This window comes from Amphiura filiformis, chromosome 17, assembly GCF_039555335.1.
Source record: "Amphiura filiformis chromosome 17, Afil_fr2py, whole genome shotgun sequence".
Taxonomy (NCBI): Eukaryota; Metazoa; Echinodermata; class Ophiuroidea; order Amphilepidida; family Amphiuridae; genus Amphiura; species Amphiura filiformis.
In genome coordinates, this window is record NC_092644.1 from 16,232,931 (window position 1) to 16,253,402 (window position 20,472).

The window sequence follows — 20,472 nt, forward strand, 5'->3', positions numbered from 1 at the left end:
TCAATGTAACCTTGCCAGATACCCGTAATCCATTTTGCATGGGTGACGGATCATTGGAAAGAAACCTGCACTTAAAAACAGGGCTATGCCAAAAAATAAAAATATTCCAAACTTTTGTCCATGACTGTATTTATGAAATTAATGCATATTTCTTATTTATTTTTTCGCGCTCCAACGCATGTGACAGATATTATTATGTTTTGAGGTTTTTCTCCTGCTATGTCATGTATTTTGGTGATTGCTATCTTTATACTGGAGTAGCATAACTTTGCATTTCATTTGGTGCTTTTGAATTTTGGAAATACAAGTGTTGGTTGTGTAAAACAGAACATTTTATTTAATAAAACAAATATTATATGCGATTTTGAAGTATAATTTAAATCTAATCCTACTTGTCTGATGCAGACACAACCTAGTAGATGTTAGTTTAGGGCATTTCGTGATCCACATCATCATGCCCCACCACTTTTCTCAAATAAGTTGAGATTTTTATACGACTGGAAACCTCTGGCTATATAATCTTTATGTACGAAAAACATTTCTTGCAGAATAATTCGTTTAGCAAAATATCGTGAAATTTGAATTACGTTCTGGTATACCAGAACGAAATTACAACAGTGGTCTATGGGACAGTGTAATATGCATAATCATGCATAACTCGCAAACGCAAAATCGGAATCAACTAAAATTTTGGGAATAAGCTTTTTTAGTGAATATTTACTGAAAAATATTATAAAAAGAGGATGCTAGGATCACGAAATACTCCTTTAAGTTAGCAAACTTAAATGACTCCCATCGCGTTGTCTCTGAATATCAACCACAGAATTAAAAAGATTAGAATTTCTTTAATTTTCAGGAGGAATACAGACTAACTAAAAATGGCAGAAAACAAGGAGAAGAGATCAAGAGAAGAGAAGGTGATCCTGGTGACTGGTGGGACAGGTCTGGTTGGCAAGGCGATTGAGAAGGCCGTAGGTGATGACCCCCGACCTGATGAAAATGGGTGTTTGTGTCATCAAAAGATGCTGATCTGCAGTAAGTATCAAGAAAGAAGGATCATAGTCCAATAGATTGCCGTAATCATGTTAAAACTGCCATTATTTGGCAGAGATACAGTACTTTTCAACAGCACCCATATTTTGTGGGATAAGGTCATTGAACTTTCAACGATTTTTAATGGGAACGCATCGTTATATTTCACATAGCACCACGGGCCCATCAATCATGACAATAAAGCACACAGATAAATAAAACTCCAGGGATGTGCACCGCAGCACCTCTTCAATTTTTTTTCTTTTTCTGTGTGGTGGTAGATATTGATAAGAAAGTAAAATCCTGAAAATTTGAGCTTCCCATTCCATTTCGTTTTCCTGTGGCATCAATTTGAAATTTAGGGGGGATCAGCGTAAAAAATGTGTCGCAACGCGAAAGACGATGTTTGGAGGTCCATAAATTTATAATGGGAACCTCCAACACCCTTTGAAAAGTATGTATCCTGGGGTACTTTTTTTTGTAGAATTCAAATCTGGCATCAGAAAACCTGTGACTCCTTTACTTTAAAAGATATAGGCCCTCGAAATGCAACTTCGTCCATCCAGGACCAACTTCGGGGGGTCAGAACTCCAAAAGTAAAACTAATTTATTGTCCATTTTTTTTGCCAGTCAGAGCCCTTTGGTAGGACATTACTCTTATCCCATATTGAACCTATTGGAATACTTTTAGCTGAGATATTACCCATGCAAAACTCCAATTGTACATTTTTTGTACATTTTGACCCCCCTGAAAACCAATGTCAGACATTTTGCCCCACCATCAACTTCAGGTATGTTGAAAATATGTTCTTGGACAACATTTCTGAGAGATATTGGCTTTGGGACTCGATGACTTTGCTTTAAAAACATCAGTTAGGTTTGCCTACTCACATATATGTCATTCCAACCACATCAACAAAATGGGTTGGTTGGTCATCCACTCAAATTATGCTGAAAATCATTTCTAGGATACCTCTATGAGCATAATGAACACATGAAAAAAAAAATGCTCAAAGCGGTTTTGGAGATATGGCTTGTCAAAATTTGGCCCAGGCCCCCACTTTTGCTCTTTCAAGTTGCGTCGTTGAATTAGTAGAGTTTTGGAACACTCATATTTTGACTTTGTGAAAAAGTCATCGAGTCCCAAAGCCAATATCTCTCAGAAATGTTGTCCAAGAACATATTTTCAACATACCTGAAGTTGATTGGGGGGCAAAATGTCTGACTTTGGTTTTCAGGGGGGTCAAAATGTACAAAAAATATACAATTGGAGTTTTGCATGGGTAATATCTCAGCTAAAAGTACTCTAATAGGCTCAATATGGGATAAGAGTAATATCCTATCAAAGGGCTCTGACTGGCAAAAAAATGGACAATTTTAAATTAGTTTTACTTTTGGAGTTCTGACCCCCGAAGTTGGTCCTGGATGGACGAAGTTGCATTTTGAGGGCCCTATATCTTTTAAAGTAAATGAGTCATAAGTTTCCTGATGCCAGATTTGAATTCTACACAAAAAAGTACCCCAGGATACATACTTTTCAAAGTTGTTGGAAGGGGGGGTTCCCTTTTATGGACCTCCAAACATCTTCTTTCGCGTTGCGACACATTTTTACGCTGACCCCCTAAATTTCAAATTGATGCCACGGGAAAAACGAAATGGAATATGAAGCTAAAATTTTCAGGATTTTACTTTCTCATTAATATCTACCACCACACAGAAAAAGAAAAAAAATTGAAGAGGTGCTGCGGTGCACGTCCCTGGAGTTGACATGGAATGGCTCCACAATGTAACAGGCACAATTGAATCGTTTTAAGAGGGGAGGGGTAAACCATAATTTTTTTTTTTTTTCATTTTACATCCTATTTTGGTCCCCTTATGGTTAATGGATACTTATGTGAAGACGACACAAAATATAAAATTTCAAGGTCAAATGTCATCTCATTTGCATAATAATGGGCGGCCATCTTGGATTTGGGGTACATGTAAATCCCAGAGTTTCTTGGGAAAACGATCAGCTATTTGAATGATTTTTTTCTTCAAAACATACAATAAACGTATGTTACACTGCGTAACAGAGCCCTTTTTGAGATTTTAACACTTCAAGTGTAATTTTGAGGTGCGAAAATTTGAAATTTCGGCAAAAAGGGCTCTGTTACGCACTGCAGTATGGTTACCAGGAGAACATATCCGAATTACAGCCTCCTACTACTTTCCGTTAACGAGAAAACCCCTGGGATTTGTCGTCAAACAGCCATTTGAGAAAAATGCATTTAAAATCTAGAAACACCTAATTTGCATATTATGCAAATTATTTCATGCATCAATACAATTTTGCATACTGATTCCTAAGGTACTTGAATTTATTTAAATGTTGACACTGTTGATAGGCCTGTAATGTGTTCCTTTGAAGAGTTATTGAATTTTAAAGGAGAAAATGTTAAATATAGCCGGTTGAAAAACAATAAAAAAACAAAAGAAATTACAAGATCTTATTTTCTTTGTTTTTTATTGTTTTTAGACTTGCATTTGCGTAAATTGGCGAACTATAATTGACGATAACTTTGGAACCCAATGTCCGATTTGAGTGGAATAAAAGCGTATGATAGAGAAAAATTGCTTGTTCAACCATTTTCTGGAATATATGGTTTCCTCCCCCCCCCCCCTTAATTGCAACTTTTGATTTTGAAGTTTGAGGGTTTGGAGGCGTACATCTTGGTCAATTCTTGCTCGATTCTCACGAACAGTGTGTCAAATGAGAAAGCAAAGGCATATTAACAAAATGTATATTTCAGAGTAATCCAAGATTATCAGGTTGTTGATCAGCAAGGATGACTACAACTTTTTCTTTTTGTGTCTAGTGAATTACGAACCCATCTTGGCAAATCACAATCTCTGAATTGAAAGCAAAAATAAAAGCAATAAATAAATAAATAAATTAGTAAATAAATAAATAAATAAATAAATAAATAAATAAATAAATAAATAAATAAATAAATAAATAAATAAATAAATAAATAAATAAATAAACACACTAAAATTAAGGTGTTGGAAAATCTGTTTGTTTGCAATGTTTTTTTTTTTTTTTTTTACAATACTTACAGATCAGAAGCTGAAACAGCAGCTTTATTTGAGAAACATCAGCCTACCCATGTAATTCATTTAGCTGCCATGGTCGGTGGGCTATTCAAACATCTGGCATATAATTTAGATTTTTGGGTAAGTGATAAAAAAGAAATAAAATCATTAAGTTAAATATTAATTGATCAGAATAACATACACGTTCCACATTGCACATATTCAATTATAGGAATGCTTAAGAAAAAAAAAATGAATTAATGGCGGTTATATGTGATCGCACTTGAACAGTCATACAAATGTGGTTTCGAGTTCTGGTAAAAATGCTAATACATGCTTGGCAAGATGGCTAAGAAATAGGAGAAATCCTTGACTAGGAATTGAGCACAGAACCTGCATTCTTCTAGGCAAGTGTTATCTACCAAAAAACGTTTCAAAACGTAAAAAGGGGCCAACGTTTAAAAAATCTTTCCTGTGTGGCTTTTCACCCTTTTTTAAACTTGGTCCCATTCAGTAAAGTAGTAATAACATGAAGAACGAGTCCTAATTTCTACATGCAACAATTAGGTTTAAGACTGTTCGAAAGCATAGGCTATGTATTATCAAAAACATTTGAAGGTTTATGTTTTATTATATTGCGTGTTCATAAAATGTAGTAGAGTATTATATATACTTAGCAAATTGACTGTCTGTCAACCTGCTACATATAGGCCCTACATCTGTACATGAGGCGCAGAATCGCACAAGACGATGAAGAATTTAACAAAGTGAGTATTTGCTACTTTTGCTTAAGGGATCTAAAATGAGCGTTTATTGCGTTTCGACAGTATTTTTGTGGCACATGAGAGCACCTCAGACCTATCGAATTGTATTCTGAATACGAAGCATGTCTTTCTGATATCAAATAATTTCATTTTTGAAAATCACAATATAATACAAATTTTATGACAAATTATAAAAATTTGATATTTTTCGAATTTTGATATATAACAGTCCTCGAAGTAAATTATATAAATCTAATGATACATTCTTAAAGTGTATGTAGCAGGAGGAAAAGCCGACGGTCAATTGAAAATTTTGACCTTTCATATTGAAGATATGGATTTTTTTCCCCAAAAGACCTAATTTTTTTTGGTGTTTTGGGAAAAAAAATCCATATCTTCAATACGAAAGGTCAAAATTTTCAATTTATCGTCGGCTTTTCAACCCACCTACATACACTTTAAGTATAAATCATCAGATTTATAAAGTTTACTTCAAGTACTGTTAAATATCAAAAATATCAATTTTTAATGATTTGCCATAAAATGTGTATTAAATTGCGAATTTCAAAAATTCAAAATTAATTGATATCAGAATGACATTCTTCGTATTCAGAATGCAATTCGATATGTCTGATGTGCTCTAATGTCCCAAAATAAATACTGTCCAAACGTTCATACCCCAGCCCTTAAATCAAAATACAATATAACGTCTTTACGGAAAAACTTCAATCACGCACGTAGCAAACATTAATTCATTTACTCTACAAAATGAACACTGACAACTAAGAAAACAAACAAGTAGCCTAAAGATGACTTCGTATGGGTCTTTAGAAACTTTCATAAATGGGACCAAGTTTAAAAAAGGGTTAAAAGCCACACAGGAAAGATTTTTTAAACTTTGGCCCCTTTTTACGTTTTGAAACGTTTTTGGTAGATATTAATTCTTTTTTGAGGTAAAAAATAAAGAAGTGGTTCTTTGTAGCCATGCGAGGCGAACAAGTTGGATATCCATATTTCGCGGTTAATGGTTCTTTGTGGCCCTGAGGGCCAAACTATTTCGTGATGAGTGATTTTTTGAAGTTTATAGGGGCAAACTAGTTGGATATCCATATTTCGCGGTTAGCAGTTCTTTGTAGCCCTGCGGGGCAAACTAGTTGGATATCCATATTTCGCGATGAGTGGTTTTATTGAAGATTCGAGGGGCAAACTAGTTGGATATCCATATTTCACGGTCAGCAGTTTCTTGTAGCCCTGCGGGGCAAACTAGTTGGATATCCATATTTCGCGGTTTGTGGTTCTTTTAGAGCCCTGCGGGCAATCAGCTGCATGGGGTAAAAGAATTATTACAAAATTAATAGCTGAACCCAATAGTTCAGACAGGGACTGGAAACGACACATTGATGACTATTATTATAGAGTGTATTCAATAAACCCAAGCGGAGCGAGAGCTGCTAAGTAACCGCTATCCGAACCATAAACACATGCATGATCGATCAGACAACGAGTGTTCAATTTCGTCATAGCTTCCCATGTTGTACACACGTCAGTCGAATTTGGCGGTGTTGGTTTGTTAGCCCTCCAAGTTATAACATCGTTCACTTTGTGTTGAACATTGTATGTGGGCCTCACTGTAAAATAACATAAAGATCAGTCTGATCAGTGTGATATCATTTCAAGAGGTCACTTCACATGATTAAGCTAAGCAGCCTAATTAGGCCCTGATTTGGTAAAATATCTAACTTGAAATTAAAATCGCTATTTCGAGAAAAAAGAGCTTTAAAGTTTGAACACTTGACGTTTTTCTTTTTGAATAAAATAAATTATTAAACAGATCTAATGTCTTAGAAAATATATAAATCTCATTATTTGGTGCAGAAAAAAAGTTAAGAGTCCCGCGTAACATCGCATGGTAAAAAGTGAAAAGTAATTGAACAAAATGGTGTTGTTCAACGATGTTTTAATATAAAATTATACACTGACGTTTCGTACAAAAATACTTTATCAAAGTGAGCAAAACAACCATGACACTCCCATCACGCGCCACTACAACGAGATTCCCCATATTCCGTCTGATCTTAGAGTCACTGGCCTTCTCCAAACCTCAGGTTCAGATCCACGAAAATAGTCCAAAAAACGCATATAAAATATTTTGTCAAAATTCGTCTGTGTGGAAGCCGTGGAATCAATCAATATTGCTTTTGTAGTAGACAAGGACATAGATCCAATCGTGCGTGGAGTTTATACAGGCGCGTGAATTCAACCGATCGAATTGACTCGTGGTATTCGGGAAACTGTGTAATATCAGACCTGCTACAACAAAACATGAATAAAGTCGCAATGGCTTTATTAGACAAAAATCCATTGTGATACTGCCCGACTTTGTCATGTTTATGAGGATGCAGATACCATAATATTCTATGGCGTAAAAAGCCGATCTAGTCGTAATTTTATATACTTTCACTTCCATTTTTGTCCTAATGAAAACCGTTGAACACTTCTGATTTTGTTATTAACTGACAGATCAATGTTTTATGAGCAACTTACCTATGGTTATTTTCTAGGGAAAGGTTGTAAACGGTCAGGTCCACGGTTTATTTGGGCACAGTTCATGAAACCTTCAAATTTAACATATTATCTTTACGCAATTATTTTCCAGAAATATTTTATGAATACCAGTTTTTTTTTTTTTTAGACAAGGCAAAACCTACAAACATACTTTTGAGGCTTTTAACACAACCGATGACTACTCCATAACAATCAGAAAATGGTTTTAAGATGGGCCTTTACTTCGGCAAACTTCGGAAAAATCAGCGCGGTGACTGGGTTGAGAAATTGCGAGCATAGAAACTGTGACCTCGTAATGCACAGATCCGTGACCTGCCGTCTGACTGTGGATTTATCTCAAAATGTCCAAATTTCAAGTTATTGTCAATTCATTTTAAGTCGCTGGTAACCAGTATTTCAAAAAAAGGGTGTAGCTTTGAATTGATGTGATGGGATTCAATTTTATTCAATATCTATGCTGACCAACAGATCGTTCTACGGTTTCACGATTTTAATTACTATAGGCCTATCATCCCTAGATTGCCGAGAAGGCATTGATGCAAACATCATGCATGTGAAATGTTCCAAAGGTTAATGAACGAGAATGAAAAGAACAGATTAACTTTAAAATGTTTGTCTCCCTATGCATGAGTGCGTATATTTATGGCCTTTACAATATTTCCTTATGTTCTTGTTAGGTATGGGGTATTATTAAAATAAAAAATAGTTATATTAAATGAAATCCTGGCGCAAATAAATCGTCTTCATTCAATTGTGCTCTCTTTAAAGCAAGTAGAAATATTTTGTACACTTTCAACATGGGAACACGTTTTGACGTATCTATAATTAGTAAAAAGATGTAGCTCAGCGGCCAGCCAACAAAAAGAAATTGTCTATAGTAGGCCCTATACGAGAAACAAGATTTTCTCTCTGAATTGGCCGTATTTTTACGTGTAAGAAAATCAATCGCATTATCGTGTTCACTCAAAAATTTAGAAAAAATAAATGGGCACAATAGCGAATACAATAGCGGATACAATAGAACTCTATTACGGGCAAATAAACCTCTTCTTGTTTTTCATTAACTAACCGTTATTTCATCAACTAACCGTTATTTTTTAAACTTTGGAAAACCTCACGCGAGGTTTTTAATCATCGTAAGCTTACACCAAGGTTTAGCAATATACATGTAGGCTCAATATTCCAATTGAATGCAAGAATATATAATTATACAAAACCCACCCAAATCCATGGAATGTGATTTTGAGAAAAAAAATGTGTATCATTTTAATTCCTTCAGTTTGATTTACCTTGTCAATATGGCAAGTTTAACATGCAAATGAGTGGCAAGTTTAACATGCAAATGAGTGGGTTAAACTGTATTAGGAATGACAATTGACATTTCAGGGACATCGTGAGGGGTCATTTTATATGCCGGACTTAAGTTGTTTTTTGAATTACATACAAAGACAACGATGTTGGAATGGGAGTGCCACTAGTAATAATACTGTAATTTTTATAATAGTTATGTTTTTATCCTCCAACCGAACTCCAGTACAGCGAATAAAGTTGTGAAAATAAAATGTCACAAAAAACAACAACAAAAAACAACAACATACATATCAGAATTTTCAGGGTTCTACGCGTTTTTTAAACGTAATGCAACACAGAATGCTATCATGACTAATTTCAAAATATTTTGCAAAACTGTTTGCCCAAAATATTTTACCATAACATTTTCAAAACGTATTCATGATGTTTCGGCCTATATAACCCGATATTTAAATGTTATTGAATAAACGTTTTCAGAACATTTTCGTGTTTTGTTTGCTGGGCTAATAAGACATTCATTCAACATTGCTCTGTTGTTTTACAAACATTTGAGCCAAAAAAAACCACCAAACGTATTTTAAAAAGATTGTTGGCTGACTTTAATATTATTTTAGTATGAATAATTACTGTACAGTGTGTCGTATAATCTCGTAGTAATGTGTATTGAGTTTGAATAGGCCTACATATTTGTGCTTATTCAATTTCAATGTGAGCTAACGTGATGGCATTTCCTCATCGATACACATTTATGTGTAATATTTAATAATTTGACATATTTGAAAATGTTTTTGAAACAACAAAATATTTTCCCTATATACGATCCTATATGGGGTCATGGGGGGTCTTAACTTGTGGAATACATCTCTTTTGATGTATTCCACAAGTTAACGAGGAATGCGGCTGGAAATTTGATGAATTATAGGTTTATTACTCAGAAAATCAAAATAGCAAATGAGAAACATGTAAAAATTACTTAGGCATTTAGCGTAGCAGGCTGACGATATTCGAGTTCAGCATACCCAAATTAACAAAATTAAGCTGCTTGCCAACTTTTACGCAAACTTAAGGGCTGGGGTATGAACGTTTGGACAGTATTTATTTTGGGACATCAGAGCACATCAGACATATCGAATTGCATTCAGAATACGAAGAATGTCATTCTGATATCAAATAATTGTGATTTTTTTGAAATTCGCAATTTAATACACATTTTATGGCAAATCATTAAAATTTATATTTTTGATATTTAACAGTACTTGAAGTAAACTTTATAAATCTGATGATTTATACTTAAAGTGTATGTAGGTGGGATGAAAAGCCGACGATCAATTGAAAATTTTGACCTTTCGTATTGAAGATATGGATTTTTCCCCAAAACACCAAAAAAATGAGGTCTTTTTGGGAAAAAAATCCATATCTTCAATATGAAAGGTCAAAATTTTCAATTGACCGTCGGCTTTTCCTCCCTGCTACATACACTTTAAGAATATATCATTAGATTTATATAATTTACTTCGAGGACTGTTATATATCAAAAATTTGAAAAATATCAAATTTTTATAATTTGTCATAAAATTTGTATTATATTGTGATTTTCAAAAATGAAAATTATTTGATATCAGAAAGACATGCTTCGTATTCAGAATGCAATTCGATAGGTCCGAGGTGCTCTCATGTCCCACAAAAAATACTGTCGAAACGCAATAAACGCTCATTTTAGATCCCTTCCGATTGGAACGCAATTCTCCCAAAATAGAACCAGTCTATAGAAAATAATTGTCAGCATGTTTTTTATTCATTATATCTCGTCGGTATTCTTAATGCTTTGAGATTAATAATAGGCTTCAACATTAAAGGTCTAAGCTTTGAGACATTTATGAGCTATCTCAAGAACCACTGAACCAATACTGGGCTTGTTTGTACTCATTTTAGCGCATTTTACATACTGATCCCAGTACGTACAATATTGTATATAACATATCTACGTTATTTAATCTATTGCCATTCTATTTCTAGTAATGTTTAAGTTCTAACGAATGTTTGATGAACATTATGAACTATATAACCAGGAGTACATATGCCATATATCATGTTTGTTTGCCGATACAGATATATGCCACAGGAAAAAAGTTTGAAAGTTCAACTTAGCTATCAATTATAGGCTTCAACAATAAAAGTTTTGAGACATTTTATGAAACTATAAATATCGATTATTGTATTTAAGCTATAGACTTGTCTGTAACCATCAAATGGGTGCCACAACTTTACACGCTTTGCGTTTCTGTGGCATCCACATCTCTCATACCACATTATTAAAATATTATTTTTGTAATATTAATATTGGTATCTCAATTGTAAATTATTTGGCATTGCATTGTTACTAATTTATTACAAAATGTTTTTTTCTATATCATGTTATTTATATGTATGTGTGTTGAGATGAAAATAAAACTGAACTGAACTGAACTGAACTGAAAAAATATCAACAGCTGAGCTATCTCAAGAACCACTTAGCCAATACTGTTAAATATCAAAAATATCAATTTTTAATAATTTGCCATAAAATTGTATTATATCGCGAAATTAAAAAAATCAGAATTATTTTAATATCAGAAGGCCACTCTTCGTATTCAGAATGCTCGAATGCCCAACAAAAATACTGTGCAAAGGTGGTTGACCGTCCCTTAACTCAATTTTGTAGGTTTTGTATTCAGGTATTCAATTCCTGTTTGCTATGCTTCTCTGTGCTATGCTATTTTGTGTGAAATGTTATAAATTTACATTTAAATAGAAATTTGACTAATCTTTAAGATCATGTTTGTTATAAAGCTTAATTAAACAGAATCTGTCTTTGATTTCATTACAGAGAGTCAACATCAAGATCAACGACAATGTTCTAAACACAGCCTTCAAATTCAAGTGTCGTAAGGTGGTGTCATGTCTATCAACATGTATCTTCCCAAATAAAACCACGTATCCGTTGGATGAGACAATGCTCCATAATGGTCCACCGCATGAATCCAACTTCTGCAACTCATATGCAAAGAGGATGATCGATGTACAAAACAAGTAAGGATTTGAGTTCTTCTGAATGAGACTTTATTATAATTTTGAGATAAGTTAGGATGGATGAGTTAGGTACCACATTTATAGTTTGTCTGGTCTCAAGTTAAGAGTAATTCACAGGTTGATGTTGGATTTTGTAGTGGTAGAATTACGTGTGCTAACCTCCCAATAATCCCGCGAGCGTACACATGTGTAGAAGGGCGATTTGTCTATACGCTGGTGATGTAAAATCACTGATTTGAGTCTGCCACTGCGAAATCCAACATGGCGCGTTACTCTCAACTTGAGACGAGACATACTATAGTTTGGTCCTATAACACTATTGATGCCCAATGGCTCTTTCTGTTATTCTGTTATACCCGTGGGTTGTAATAACTTGTATTGAGCATGATAATTAATGCTGTAAGTGCTAACCATAGGCTTCGACATATGAAGTCCAAGTTTTTAGATATTTATCTCAAAATATCAAGGGCTAGTTTAAGAACCACTGAACAAATACTGGGCTGGTTTGTATTCAATTTAACGCATTTTCCATGCAGATTATGATCATGAAAATACAGGGTATACAGTTTGAAAAATGCAGCTAGATTAAAAAGTATGAGGTCTTTGGTCAAAATTCTCTAGGTGATAACTTAATCAACATCTTGTCCTCCTACAGCTGAAAAATCACTGGCGTGTGACCATTAATAAGGATTTGGTGGCTACTTTTATGAGCCGAGTACAAAAAGCAGTTGCGCGAAGTCAATTGGGTTTAAATGCCCAGTGCTTGTTATTGTTGTGCAGCCAAGAGAAACATGCAGGTGTGTGTACCAATCATTTGTCCTTATTGTTAGGGTCCCAATCCTGTGCATGTGTGAGTTACATAACACATGACTTTTGGTAAATCTGGGCAACTATCTCCTAATACATATGCTAGGTTTTACTTGACAAGGAGAATAGCAACATTAAAATGGACACTCCACAGTACACGCCAGAGCAAAGGGCCTTCCTTGTTGCAGTGTACCATCGCACCCAGAGTCTAGCAGAAGGGCCTCGGAGATTCCGTCAGCAGTATCCAAATGCACGCCCACCTTCATGTGACGTTATTTACAAAAATGTTGCGAAGTATCAGATAACTGGAACGAGTCGTAATCTGAACAGAGAACATTGTGGTCGCCCCCGAACTGGAAGATCTGCTGCTAATATCCTAGCAGTCCGTAACACTCTGCAGGCGGGGCCAGCAGGAGGTCAAATTAGCTGCCATCGAAATTGACTTGGAATACCATCTGCAACCTTTAACAGAATAGCGCGTTTATGACTTGCAATTTCATCCCTATCAGACGATAAGGAGACATCAACTTCAACAAGCAGATCACCAACGTCGCACTGGTGTTCTGTCAGTGGCTTCTTGCCCGTCTTCTACGTTTACTGGAAGATTTTATCATTGGCGATGAAGCAGAGTTTGCATTAAATGTTTTCACAAGTCCTCCTGCAGACCTTGATGAACTTCAGAGACGCATAATTGCACAATTTGACATTCTCTGACAGGACAGACCTCTCATTAGACGTGGTGTGAAGGCCATGTTGAGAAAAGCCGAAATCTGCATACAAAAGAATTGTAGGTATGTGGAAGACTAAGACTAACTGTCAATAACTGTAAACAGTAAAGAAAGTGGTGAGACTATTTTGTGACTTGTATGTTGTTTTGATTTTATTTGACTTCGCGCAACTGCTTTTTGTACTCGGTTCACAAAAGTAGCCACCAAATCCTTATTATTGGTCACATGACAGTGATTTTTCAGCTATAGGAGGACAATATGTTGATTAAGTTATCAACTAGATAATTTTGACCACAGACCTCATACTTTTTAATCTAGCGGCATTTTTCAAACTGTATACTTAATTTTGATACACCCTGTATACGATTCTGATTTTTGTTAAACTTGTTGTCTGTAGTCGACACCCGCGTGGAGAAGGTTGACAGTTGCAAAATATTATACACTTTTATCAGCTCATAATCGACAGGCCTTATAGCATCGCGGATTAATATCTAAATATGTTATTTCGAGAATTGTCTTGTGACATCTTGTCTGAAGCATCAGAATTATTCATTCAAGTCCGATACGTTGTCTATTTTCTTCAACAAGCACAGTAGAGATCAGACGGGTCAACTATGACACTTTTTGGTTCTACTTTTCGGCGTAGTGATAAAAGCTCAACAATCCCCGCCGCGCCGTTTACGAGCTGATCAAACTGTAGGACCAGATGTAAATTTGGTGCCAAAACCATTGTACAGATGATTACGCATGTGTGGTACTTTGAGCTTGTGATAAAAGTCTGTATGCTCTGGTGTCAGAAAAATCAGGAACTGTGATAAGAACATCCATGTATATTCAGATAATTATATAGGTTGTATCAAAATGATTGATGCCCTGCAGTTTGGATGATTACTGAAATGCCTTCTTCTTCCGACTGCAACATTGCATCCTCTTGGAATTACTAGAATATGCTGTTTTATGAACTTTTATACCACTAATTTGTAAGACGAACTTATACAGTTAGCAGCCTGGACAACCGATTCTTTTTGTTCTGCAAGGCTCACTCAGTCATTTAATGAGGCAATACAAACGATCGAATTTGGTGTTGAAATGAGCTAAATTTTGAGTTACACCTTTTCAATGTAAAATTAATTTTCTCGGCCAAATAAAATGCAATCATTTTCATTTTTTCAGTAAATGTCAGGTCAAATTGTAGCGCTTGATACTGTATTTTTTTTCAAATCCTAGTGTTAAACTTAGGCGTGAAATTCAGTCATTTCGTGTAAGATTTTCGATTTTGATAGGCTTAAACTCTGTCCGCGAGCCTTTTTTGGATCAACCTTTTAGCTTTTCAAAGTAATATAGTTCGCTAATGAAGGATTTTTCCCAACTTTCTAACGCACATCACCGTGAGCGATATATCATAGTTTTGTCAGAATTTCCGTTTTGATTTCACCACTTTTCACTCCCGCCTGAAAATTTTTTCAAAATCAACGCTGGAATCTAAGGCTGATACTAGCATTGTGGATCGATATCCCTGGGTTTAATAGGAATACCGGCATGGGTACAGTGTTGCCAGAACTTCAATATAGCAACGAAATTCCCAGGCCTAATATAGCGCTCCAACTGATCACAGCGGCGTAGCTGGGATTTTTTCCAAGGGGGCAAGTCTGTATGGGCGGTGGCCCAAATCCACCAAATTTCCCTGCACTTGGGGGGGGGGGGGTGAGAGGGGGGGGGGCCCAAATAGACAATTTTGCCAGGCTTATTGAATATAATCGTATGGTATTGCATATCGTATGGATTCTCCATCTCTCAGCCCCTCTTCTCCCTCTCTTCCCTCTCTCTCTCCTCTCTTTTTCTTCTTTCTCCTCCTTTTCCTCTTTTTCCTTGCACTAGGGAGCGGGGCCCAAATAGGTAGTGGGGGTGTATGTAGGGAAACTTTGGGTGGTACTCAACACACTTTAACCATATGACTTCCAATGCAAGGCTTATTGTTGCCACAAATGTTTTTTTCCCTTAAGGTTATTTAATAGGTTTTTATAAACTTCAACACCTGTGCACCCACCCCACCCCATAGGCCTACATGTACATGATATTACATAATAATATATAGCATAGCTATACATTTAGGTATACGCCTACATGTCAAATTAAAAACAAACCCGAACACAAGTCTGAAGGGTGTAATGAAAATGGCAACCCGCGATGGGGGGCGGGGGTGGGGGTGTAGGTCATACAAAATTCACCTGGAGATAGGAGGGACAGAAGATTAAAATTCCGTATAATAACACGCTAATTTTTCTAGGTTTGGACCGTGGATTTTCCCATGGACCTCAAGCGTGCGTCTCTTTTAAGAGAAAATACGGACTAACCTAGGTAAACAAACAAACAGACAGACAAAATGGTTTTCATAATCATGGAATCCATATAAATTGAAATTGCAGGCTATCACGGGAGCAAATTTTTAAAATTCACCTCATTTACCAGAAAACCCAATTGGGGATTTGGGCTACTAAATCGCTGGTCGGGCAATATTTGCTTTTCAATGGAAAATTGCCCTGGATGACAACAATGAAAATATCGACTATTTCAGCTGGTTGCTCACGAGATAAAAGTACTGAGTTTGACATTTTCGCATCATGAAGGGAAAAAGGTAAAATAAAAACGGAAATTCTGACAAAAAACTATAATATATAGACCCACACGATGTGCGTTACAGAGGTGGGAAATATCTTTCTTTAGCAAACTATATTAGTTTGAGACGCTAAAAACCAATTCCGTAAAAAGCTCGCAGGCGAACTCAAGCCCTATAAAAATCAAAAATATCACACTAAAAGACACAATTTGATGCTTAATTTTAATACCAGGATATAAAAAAAATATATATCCAAGCACCAAGTTTTTAACTGACATTACTGAAGAAAAAAAATATATTGCTTTATATTTGACCGAGAAAATTAATTTCATAGCAAAAAAGTGTATCTCTGAATTGTGCTGATTTTAACATGTATCGATCGACTTTTAGCGCGACTAAGCATTTCTAAAGAATTGGTTGTGCAGGCGGCTGACTGTATATAGTTATATGATATGTTGCATTTTGATGAGGCTGATGAGGCAGTCTTGTCTTTTTAAAGTTCGAAGTTATTAAAATAACTTTGACCTGCTGGGTAATAATCAGTTTCAGATGTGAGTGCAATATTCTCTTGCGAAAAAAGCATCATATTGCCAAATCGTCGCTGCTGCTAAATCAAGACTCGATCTGAAGAAAGAAAAATTTTAAGCAAATGTCAAAACCCGGATGTCACAAATGACAGAGTCTAGTCCAATATGGGCCCCACAAAGCTAATGATATTGTTGTTTCCTTAATTTAGGGCATATCACAAACAACATGGGTGTCAGTTTACTTCCGTCATGCCTACTAATGTCTTCGGACCATGGGACAACTTCAACCTGGAAGATGGCCATGTATTACCAGGACTTATGCACAAGTGTCGTACATCCAAAAGTAAGTCTACTATAATCCATTAATGTATGATACTTCTTGCATTGCTACATGATTTATCACGATTACCTTGACTGACATTTGTTGATTACATGTGGTTTATTAAATCATGACATATTAAAAACAACATGGATGACAACTGTTTAATGGAAATGCATACCATCAAATCCATTTTTGGTGGGCTACACAGCACTTCTCAAGACTGGCAACCTTGCTTCTTCTTTTTTCAAGTTGCTGCCGTTGGCGGTGCTTGAAGCTGGTCGAAAAGAAACGAAAAAAAGTTCCCTTTATCTACTTCAAATGGATTTAATAGTACGATTTCTCATCAAACAATTGTTATTGAGAATCCATTATGAACCTTAATAATAAAACAAAACTTTTTATTTTATTTCAATCAAGTACCCGATTGTTTAAAAACTAGAGTTAAAAGTTGATCAATTGCTTTGAGGTTGCGTAAGCATGTAAAGAAAGGTTTTATTGGTGTGATTTCAATCTAGTTCTTCGATTAATGGTATGATTACATTGACTTGAGCCATTGAATATTTTGTACACTAAACTTGATCTCTCTTACACACATTCTCACCATTTATCTTATATTCAATACAAATTCTCAATACTTTACAGAACAGGGTACACCATTCACAATATGGGGCACCGGGTCTCCTCGTCGTCAGTTTATCTACTCCTACGACTTGGCGCGTCTATTCCTATGGACTCTACGAGAGTATGAAGAGATCGATCCCATCATTCTGTCTGTGGGTGAGGAAGATGAAGTGTCAATCAAAGAGGCAGCTGAGATGGTTGTCGAGGCGTTTGAATTCAAAGGAGAAGTGGTGGTATCCTTTATGATGGAAAAGTTATAAAATTATTGATGAAGAAGCTATAGTTTTCAGCATTTGGTGCTGTTTGTAGCTTAAGGGCTGGGGTATGAGCGACCTTGAAGTACAGGTATCTGGAGAAGGGAAGCAACGAGTTACCCCCAAATCACAGCGACAGGTAGTGACTGGGCCGCCGAGTGCTAATATATATTTATTTTGGAAGGTTCGTGTTTGTTTTAAATTTTGGGGCGTTTTTCCAAAATTTCATATTTTTATGATATTTCAAAAAGCGACCTGCCAAAGACAAATCTTTTGCACATACTTTGTTATTGCTAATACAACTCTTTTCTGCATACCTACGTTACAATTCGTTGTGGTGATTTAGTAATATTATAAATTTTGTGACTGCATTTTTGCGTTTTCGATGCGATTTTATAATTTTACTTTGACCGTCGGCTTTTGTAAATAACAGAATGTAGATTGGCTCTAAATAAGTATCGTAGTCCTCTTGGTGGGTTTTTCATGATATAATTAGTTTGTATTTGCATGTAACAACCCAAAATCGACCTCTGAATTCGGGGTTGAATGCTGTTTCCGGAATACCTGTGGACTCAAACGAGTGGCGACTATGGTTTTATACTTCCCGCATTCATGATTGCGTCAACGCCTAATAATATACTTCTTTGTATAGGTTGAGTGTAGCTGGTATACAAAAAAATTGGTTACATGTCAATGACCATTAACTTCAGGGATACATCCTTTGCACGTCTTTCTATCATGCAGTATCTTTACCCACAGACATGTGCCCGTGTCACGTGCCAATATTGCGCAACGTTAAAGGTTAATATATATTTTTGACATGGAGAAGACTGTGTGCTTCTATGGCCGAGTGGTCTAAGGCATTGTGGTTTCTTAGTTGCTGTTCTCAGTGTCGCTTGTTCGAATCCGAGCGTCTGTTTCTTTTTCTTATGCGCTGATTTATTTTTCCAGCGTAGGTCCTAGAAAAACTAATTTATAATATAATTTCTTTTTGTATTATTTATTTATTTATTTATTTATTTATTTATTTATTTATTTATTTATTTTTTTATTTTTTTTTTTTTTTTTTTCGATTGATTATTTGATGATTGAGTGAGCAGATTTATCGATTGCTACTTTAGTTGTGGGACTTCTATTAGAGTTTGAATGACATCGTACATTAGTATTGATTTTTCCGTGAAACATTATCAAGAATTAATATCATAGGTTTTATTGCAGATAGGAAGTTGGCTTAGTGATACTATCTGTTGATTCAGAACCGGAAGGTGCCGGGTTCGATTCCCACCTATGTCTATTTTTTTAAAGACTTGGAAAATTACTGCAGTAAGTTTATTTGGCGCGCGATCTCAGTTATTCATTTTCTGATGGCTGTGCCTCTTACAGGCACCCTCCCTCTGGAATCCAAACCACGGTTCACTCATAACACCTCGCTTAAACACGGAAGTGTGTATCTGATTGGCTAATTGAATCACGTCATCATCACTTCGGCACTTATTCGTCGATCAAGCTACGCAGCAACATGGGATCTAGTTCTTTTTATGCAATAAATTAGGAAGAGCAGTCGGACACCGCTAAAGACATTTGCTGAATATTATAACTAAGTGGGGTGGCGTGTTGTACCATTCTATCAGATACGGTATTTGGTATGTTTAACATTATTTTACCCAATATTCATTTGGATTTGATTACAAGAAATTTTACAAATGACTGGGTGGAATGCAGATACCATTAAAGGATTGAAGTATATAACCAGACATGCAGAACAATAAGAATTCCAGTTGATTAAACCTTGACCCAGTGTAACAGTATGACACCAGTAAATCCGATGGACAGTTTAAGCAGACAGCCAGTAATGCAAGTTAAGAAAGTATCTACCAGACTTCAAGTTTACTCCAATCAAACAAGGTATGTAGACCAAAATCCAAAATGTTCCGATTTGTTTATTGTGAAAGACACTTCAGAATAAAGCAAAGAAAGTCACTCCTAACAATCAATATAACAATCTTGCTGTTAGCTCTTAGGTTGAGAGATAAGAAACTATAAATTGGCTCAAAATGACAATGCATTCACATATCCTTACAAACTTAGGTGTTAGTGTGATTAGCTTGCTCTTAGGAAACAATATCATTTTGGGGCACCCTCTACGGAGGTGGCCCGGTATTGTCTTGGAATTGCAAGTTGCTCTTATTTTGGGTCTTGCTAGATTTACTTCGCATCTGTTTTGTTTCAAATTAGCCCCCTCCCCTACGTGCTTTGAATAAATAACAAAACTAACTTGGTTTTGATTTATTACTGTTATTACTGTTATGCTTTGGAAGCAAGTAAACAAGTTCTATATACAGCGGGAATTAACGCTTGTAATACGAAATTAATGATTTTTTTTGTTTTTTTGATAGTGGTTTTTCCCATTTAGCACCTGGTAAAATGACATGGGAAGGGAAATCTTTTGAAGTATACAGACCTCACCTGTTTTTTATTATATATATTTTTTTATTATTGGCACTACCCCAGTGAAATTGCCCCGGCGGAAAATGATGCGCGTCCAGGTGAAGGCGTTGTGGCCGACGCTTTGCATCAAAACCGTGCAAGCTGAAAATCGTAAAATTCTGGTTTGACATGCATATTAAAAGGAAAACATGTATGTGAATTTTGGTTATCTTTTTCAGCAATTAAGGAGACTGTTGACTGGTTTGAAGCCAACTATGAAATAGCACGCAAGTAGCTCCAGGATGTCAGCGCGCGTGATGTGGCTCAATATTCATAGTACATGCAGATATAAG

The 20,472-nt window shown here is 35.7% G+C and overlaps 1 protein-coding gene across 1 annotated transcript; it reads left to right on the top strand.

The window, feature by feature from the left end:
* The first annotated feature begins 878 nt into the window (after positions 1–878).
* Positions 879–20,472, top strand: LOC140137370 (GDP-L-fucose synthase-like). Its single transcript, XM_072159010.1, is given in 9 exon segments — positions 879–996; positions 999–1,035; positions 4,134–4,248; positions 11,614–11,816; positions 16,705–16,838; positions 17,460–17,671; positions 19,499–19,544; positions 19,547–19,597; positions 20,359–20,472. Coding segments are annotated over 9 exon segments (972 nt in total). The 3' UTR covers positions 20,415–20,472.